This window comes from Mus pahari, chromosome 5 (genome assembly GCF_900095145.1).
Source record: "Mus pahari chromosome 5, PAHARI_EIJ_v1.1, whole genome shotgun sequence".
Classification (NCBI taxonomy): Eukaryota; Metazoa; Chordata; class Mammalia; order Rodentia; family Muridae; genus Mus; species Mus pahari.
Window position 1 is genome coordinate 81830034 of NC_034594.1, and position 7500 is coordinate 81837533.

General features: G+C 46.0%; 1 protein-coding gene across 2 annotated transcripts in view; it reads left to right on the top strand.

Annotated features, from left to right (window-relative positions):
* Positions 1-7500, top strand: part of Tnfrsf11a (TNF receptor superfamily member 11a) — a 58519-nt gene that overhangs the window by 21313 nt on the left and 29706 nt on the right. For both annotated transcript variants that reach the window (XM_021199170.2, XM_029539006.1), the window contains exons 2-3: positions 5122-5203; positions 6112-6237. In XM_021199170.2, coding sequence (XP_021054829.1) covers positions 5122-5203; positions 6112-6237 — 208 coding nt within the window. The remainder of the gene's footprint in view (positions 1-5121; positions 5204-6111; positions 6238-7500) is intronic.

Consider the following 7500-nt stretch of genomic DNA (forward strand, 5'->3'; position numbering starts at 1 on the left):
AGATCTAGAGAATCAGTAAAGGTGGACAGGGGAAGATCTAGAGAATCAGTAAAGGTGGACAGGGGAAGATCTAGAGAATCAGTAAAGGTGGACAGAGGAAGATCTAGAGAATCAGTGTGGGCTTCTCAGCACAGTCGTTCAGAAAGATTGACTTCCCAAGACTTTCCTGCACCTTTTCCAGAAAGAGCCAGCTAGCTACAGGCATGGGGCTGTGAACATCAGCAGTCAGTTGCTTACCATTCCCTGGGGGCCTCCTCAAGTCACACTGCATCAGAAAAATGCTTTTTATCAAGCTATGACTTCAGTAGCATCCCAACCAATAATAACTGCCGCTTGACTACCAGGAGTGCTAGAGTCCTGTCCCAGTTCTGGAGGGAAGTGAAGGGTTGCTGCTGAGCGGGGCCCTGAGTGGCTGGGTCGGGCTTTGCCCACTGCTGGTGGGAAGTGCAGCCAGTGGTAAGATGGAGGACCCAGATGTTTAACTGGAAGATACCTGCGAGCGCATACACACAAACACATGAAAATAAAGTAAAACTGTGTCAGGGTTAGCTGGGTGAAGTAGTGCATACCTTTAATCCTCATACTCAGGAGGAAGAGGAAGGCAGATTTCTGTGAATTAAAGACCAGCCTGATCTATAGAGCAAGTTCTAGTGTAGCTAGGGCTACATAGGGAAAGCATATATTAGGATTAAACAGCTGTGGTTCCTATATGCCTGTGGTGATACACTAAAGTCATGTCTAGTAATCTTTAAAGGGTTAAATTTTTGATGAGGGAATTATATAATATCTTACTTTTTAGAGAAAATGCATGTGGGTATAAAACAAATGCTTGGAGGAGAGAAATGGGTTTAAAGGAATAACCTGTGAAGACCTGTTTTAGAGTTGGATCCTGTGGAGGCTTTGGAAAGCAGTGATTTTTGTGTGAGGTCTGAGGGCAGTAGGTATGATTTTTGTGTGTATGAGGGTAGTAGCTCCTGAGCTAGGGCTGAGAGCATCAGAGTGACATACTAGATGTGAAGTCAAGTCCATTCAGCTGGGTGGCAGGACCACCCCAAGGCTTCTGAGCAGTTTGCTCAGTTTGCTTTGGCGCTCTGTCAAATTCCCCTAAAAAGCACCTTTCTGTGAGTGTCACCCAAGTGAAGTGTGTGCTTATCTGACAGACACTGCTGTTGCTTTCTTAATGGGTCAGAAGTGATTGATAACACTTGCCGTCTGAAGTACAGCCTGCCCACACATCTTGCCATCAGCGTGCACGAGTGTCTACATCCTTAGACTCAGACAAATCCTGTCAGATGAATCAGCCACATCCAGTTTTGTTATTTGCCTCTGCTTGCCCCGCTTATGAGGGCCACTGGGACCCAGAAAAAAAGCCATGGCTCCCTCTAGGAAATGGAATCCTATAAAAGAAGAAAGACCAGGAGGGCCCCAGGGAGAACTGAGACCTCTTCTCAGCCGTTCTTGCTAAGCTCTCCGAGGCTTGCTGTGATGTCCTAAGGCCCCATCATCAGGTGACTGATGGGGGACACCCAGTTAATATGGAACCCTCCATCAGGAGAATGATAGCGAGTCCAAGAAGTGAGCCCATGCACACCCATCCCCTCACCAGTCCTTCTCCTGGGTCCCCACTCAGTGTACCCCCTGATCCCACTTGTCAGACCAGAGTGAGGTCAGAGAGACACTTCTCCACACTCCACTCAGCTAGCCTGGGGCTGATGTTTTCTCTATAAAACTCCTTTCGTAGTTGCGACATTAAGATAGCTGGACTCTTCTCAGTCCTGTCACCTCTGCAGTTTTCCTCCAAGCTGGCTCATGGGCAGACACTGAGCAGGGATAGCTGTTTCTATTCTCTTCCATTTCTCTTTTTAAATGTTCTCAGACAGTTTCATGCATATATGTAATGGATCCTGGTCATTTCTACCCCTTACTAATCCCCTTTCATTCCCCTCCCTAATGGCCAAGCACTTTCTTTCTCCTAAAGAGCATACAGCCTATTTTCATGTGTTTTTATATTTGTGACCCACCAGGTTTAGTTACAGTTGCTTGCATGGACATAGGTGGGAAGTTGCAGACTGGAACTTGGGTAGCTTATCAGTGGCTATACCTTTAAAGGAAGTGACTCCCCTTGGGGGCTGGGCGTGGTGGCACATGCCTTTAATTTCAGCACTTGGGAGGCAGGGGCAGGCGGATCTCTCTGAGTTCCAGACCAACCTGGTCCACAAAGTGAGTCCAGGACAGCCAGGGTTCTCAAAACAAAACAAAACAAAACAAAAACAAACAAACAAACAAACAAAACAGACAAGAAGTGACTCCCCTTCTGCAGTCACCATGTACTTTCAGGGTGGGTGGAGTCTCACAAGCCATTCCCCTTCCCTTGATGAACTTGGTCAGCCCCCAGTGCGGCACAGGTCAGGTCTTGTGTGGGTAACCACAGCTACAGTGAGTTCATAAATGGGATGGCCCATGCCAGGTCCAGAAGACATCCTTTGCAACACTCCTCCTCATCCTCTGGCTCTTTCAAGTCCCTCTCCCCATTGGAAAGAGTGACATAGATGTCCCATATAGAGCTGAGCAGTCCTCTATCCCTTAGTCTTGGTACTGCAACAGTTATGAATGCCTTCTTTAGCTGTTGTCTGATGCAACAAGCAGCTCCTCTGAGGAAGGCTGAGAGCGGTGCTAATGTATGGCTATAAATGTGCATATTTAGAAGGCAGTCTGACCACGTGTCCATTGGAAAAAAACAAAACTTGTAGGTTCAGCCGGTGGTCTTTCTGTCACCAACTCTGGACCAAAGTTACAGTACCAAGCCTCAGTATCTCCCATATTCAGCAGGCCTCAAATCCAATCAGACAGTGGTTGGTTCCCTTCATAACAGTTATTGCACCCAGGATTCCTCTTGTCAGCTTTGTCTCCCACTTTTCCTCTGCTAGCACGAGCTCCATCCATACGAAGATTGCCTTCATCCTTTCCAGGCTTTTTTAGATCTTCCTGTGTCTATTGAACTAGTTTACAAAGTTGTCCCTGCCCCATTTCCCTCCCTCCCTCCAGTTTCTATGTCCTCATCTGGCAGTTGTTCTACAGGAGAGAGCTTACTCACCAAGTCTCTGAGAACTTCTCTGGCCTCTCTCTGCTACTGTCAGGCTCATCTGCGTCCATAGCATCTGCCAAATCATGTACTTAACCATTTAACAGTAAACTCCCTGGGGAGAGTCTGCAACTAGTTCTCTGAAGCAGGTAGGAAGGTTGACATGTGGTGTGCACTCCATGTGGGGATCTGTTCAGCTATGCCTGGCTCTTCGGTTTTCTGTATTGCTGCTAACATGACTGCTTGTCACTTGCCTTCTCCCACTGAGGAAGGTGAAGGAGGAGACAGCTCTAAGACTTCGTGCTGACCATAGGGAACGAGGCCATTCTGTATTGAAAATTAGAATCATACTGCTTTGGAGCATGTATCAGTTAGGTTCATTTTGTCTGTGACCACACTGTCTGATAGAAACCACCCAAAGGAAGAAAGATTCATTGTGGCACTTTTAGAGGATCACTCCATCATAGCAGGGAGTGCAGTTCATGGAGGCAGACATGTATGGCAGGATGCTTACCTCACAGCAGACCAGGACGAGAAGGGGAGACCCTTCTGAGGCCTGCTCTGGTGACTGACTTCTGCCAACTAGACTCCGAGTCCTCAAGGTTCTACAAACTCCCCAAACAGCGCCGCTCTCTGAAGGGTAAGGTCAAGCCATAAGCATGGAGGAAGCATGCCAATTTCAAACCGTAAAGTCTAGGAAGGAGACAGAAGTTCTGAGTGTGCAAGCAGCTTGCCTGGGTTCCATCAGGCAACAGGCAGGTGGGCTTAACCCTCAAAGTACCTACGAGCTGTCACTGTTTACATCTTTTTACATTTTCTAGTATTCTGGAAGGTGAGCAGTGCTCAACAGCCTCTAAACTGTCATAGGGAGCTTTTAACTGTGAGTCCCCTGGTTTAATCATAGAATTGGTGTGGAGTAAGTGGGACTGTGTCACCAGGCAAAAACCGGGAAGGTTGAGCGGATTTGAAAACCCCAGTACGTTCTCATGTCTGAGAGTGATAGGCATTTTATTTACTCCCAACCCGGTTCCTGTGCTAGGACACGTGACCATGACACCCCACATGAGGATTGTGATCACTAGTCACGTAGTAGCACAGAACACAGAGTTCTCCATGCTAATGAGGTCACTAGATGGGCCAGTCCAAGGGTTTAGCCAATAAGACATTCCAGACATTCTTTCCTGCAAAAGGTATTTGATCTCTGGTTCACCTAGGTAAGTTGTAAGCATTGATGTTCCACTACCAATAAATAGTTTGGACAAGTAAGGACTGTCTTTCTCATCAAGGACTGCTGTGGGGGGGAAGTCTTTGTTATACAGAGCCCGCAGAAGGCCCCACTGCCCCAGACACGGACTCTGACCCCTGAGCTAAGCAGGAGTTCCCCTCTTCCCAGGCCCCAGGCTCATCACCTGAGGGATTTACCAGCTTTGTAACCGAGCACCTCCCATTTCATCTACCCAAGAGGCTCTCACTCACCCCCAGTGACCAGGCAGAACTCAGACCCACAGATTGCCTCGTGACATTCCTGTATGAGTTCATGTGTCCCACTGACACAGGAGAAGTGTGGTCCCTTAGTGACACAGAAGTGGGACCAACTTTTTAAGTGACTTTCATGAAGACGTTTCCGTGAAAACTTCTGCTCTGTCACTTAAGTGTTTTTAAATGTCTAAACAGGTCAAGCCCTGTGCTAAAAGGTTGGTTTTATGTATCCTTAGAGGATATGGACTAGCCTAGGACAGTGAAAAGTTTGAAGGCGGCAGCCTGAGCAACTTATGTCGTATTCATATGCTTTATAGAGGCACAATTGACAACTAATTTTCGTCTACCTTTACTTGTTTTGTGTGTTTGTGAGCTCATATGAAGGTCAGAGGACAGAATTTGGGGACTATACCTCTCTTTTTACCATATGTTTGCCAGCCTTGGCAGCAAAGCCCTAGCCACTGAGCCATCTCTCCATCCCTGTCCAGAAACAACTTGTGTACACTATCTTACTGATGTCACTTTTTTTTTTTTTTTTTTTTTTTTTTTTTTTTTTGCAGGTGACCCTCCAGGTCACTCCTCCATGCACCCAGGAGAGGCATTATGAGCATCTCGGACGGTGTTGCAACAGATGTGAACCAGGTACCCTGCACATGTTAGCTTTTCTTTTCTGTCCTAAGAGATGAAGACATCCAGAGACCTTTCATGATAGTGGTAGGCAGTGACATTTGCCTCTCAAAAGACAGAATGCACTCCCTTCGTAGATATCATCACTTAGGAATCAAAGCCAGTTTCAGAAACTGGTCCTCAGTTTGTCCTGAGAAGGCCAAGGTTTCCTAAAGTTTCATCTTAGTAAAACATAAAGTGCTACTGACACTTGAAATCGTGTGCACAGAAGTCTTATTTTGGAATAAAAAAAAAACTGGAATTGCTTAATCCTTGACAGACCTCCCCCACACCAGCCAAAGAACACAAGGGGGCTGGACGCCACCTTCCCCAAGTGTGGCTCGGTCTTTGTAAGCCTCTGTGGAGTCCAGCCTGCGAGGTCCTCATTTTCTGTTGTTCTTGAAGACAGAGCAGAGACTTTGAAGAGGGGAAGGGAAAGACCAATCCCCTACGGTAGTCCTCTTCTCTTGGTCTGGTTCAACGAACTGCTCAAGTTCTGCAGAGCACAGATTCATTGTAGAGTTCTTCTCAGTCAGAAGTTTGGGAGTGCAAAAGATGAATGCTCGATTGTTTATTTAGACAAACTAAGAGACTACTGTAGTAACACAAATCCATGAGGAAGTAACACTAGGTACAGCAAACCTGGAACTGAACATTTCAGCCAGCAGAGGCTGAGGAGCCTCCGGTACTGTGCTCACTGTCTGGAGTGGCCTCATCCCAGGATCAGCCTGTCTTAGAGGGCTTCCTGGATGAACGGTCCTGTGAGTAGAATCTGTAGGTTGGTGTTCATTTCTTTGTTGCAGGAGATGTAATCCAGGTTCTCGCACACCTGATAGGATCTTATTGTTTTGTTTCTGATTGGTATGTTGCCTTCTCGCTTTAAGGGAAGTACCTGTCCTCTAAGTGCACTCCTACCTCCGACAGCGTGTGCCTGCCCTGTGGCCCAGATGAGTACTTGGACACCTGGAATGAAGAAGAGAAATGCTTGCTGCATAAAGTCTGTGATGCAGGTGGGTGTGTCACACTGACAAGTCACCGGGGAGCGTGAAGAGGCACTCTCTCTGTCTTCTGTTCCTTAAATCGGTTCCACGGGATCTTGTTAAAATGCCCACCGCTTTTGCTTTAAGTGGTTGTTCTCATGTTTTATGTCCCCAGTGCCTAAGGTTAAAATTTCCATAATATGTCTACATTGTACTTTAATTGTGACGACATCTTACCATTGACAAAAGACAGTTCAGTGTCTGTGTCATTTAATCTTCCCCAAGTCCTATACTTGTCCCATTTTTTTTTTTAAAGATTTATTTATTTATTATATGTAAGTACACTGTAGCTGTCTTCAGACACTCCAGAAGAGGGAGTCAGATCTCGTTACAGATGGTTGTGAGCCACCATGTGGTTGCTGGGATTTGAACTCTGGACCTTTGGAAGAGCAGTCGGGTGCTCTTACCCACTGAGCCATCTCACCAGTCCTACTTGTCCCATTTTAAAGATGCAAACATGGAGGCTTGAGATTGAATGACTTCTCCACTGTTAACCCATGAGAAACAGGCTTCAGACTGGTCTTCTGGCAGGCAACCCTTTCCCTAAACAGTGTATGTTCTATTGTTGTAGTTCATTGCCTCAGAAGGCTACCATAACTCAGGGGAGGGCAGCTGGATAATGAAAAAGTTTTGGGGCAGGATCTCACTCTGTAGCTCAGGTTGGCCTTGAACTCACTATGTAGCCCAGGTTAATCTCAAACTCCCAGAACTGCCCCGGTCTCAGCTTGAAATTACTGGAATGCATCTCCACACTCAGCTCCTTTTAAAAAAAAAAAAAAACCAAAAACATAGCTCATTTTTAGAAATAAGGATCAAAACATGTCTCATGGATCTCCTAAAAAGTCTTTGTTTTATTTTCTCTCCTGTTTTTCTATTCTGAATGCTAAACCATCACGATGTTCCTCTAGCAGCGCTTCTGGTGGTTGATCTCTTGGTGTCATTTATCATATTTTTTCTCTACTATTTCTTGTATATTTCACATTAAATCTAGAAGGGTGATACAACTCTGGTTTATTTTGGCTAGGGTCTGGTAAAACCCCTTCATCTATAGTGTAGTTCTTCTGAATACTATTGGGAATTTCTGTTTGTAATATTAGCAACTGATAAGCATGGGCTAGGTCTTTATCCTCAGTGTCAGGGAGCAACCCCAAGGTCGGCCCATGCCAGGCACACTCTCCTACCAAGCTGCATCCATAATTCTTGGTTTATGTTAGAAATAGAGACTTCTGATGT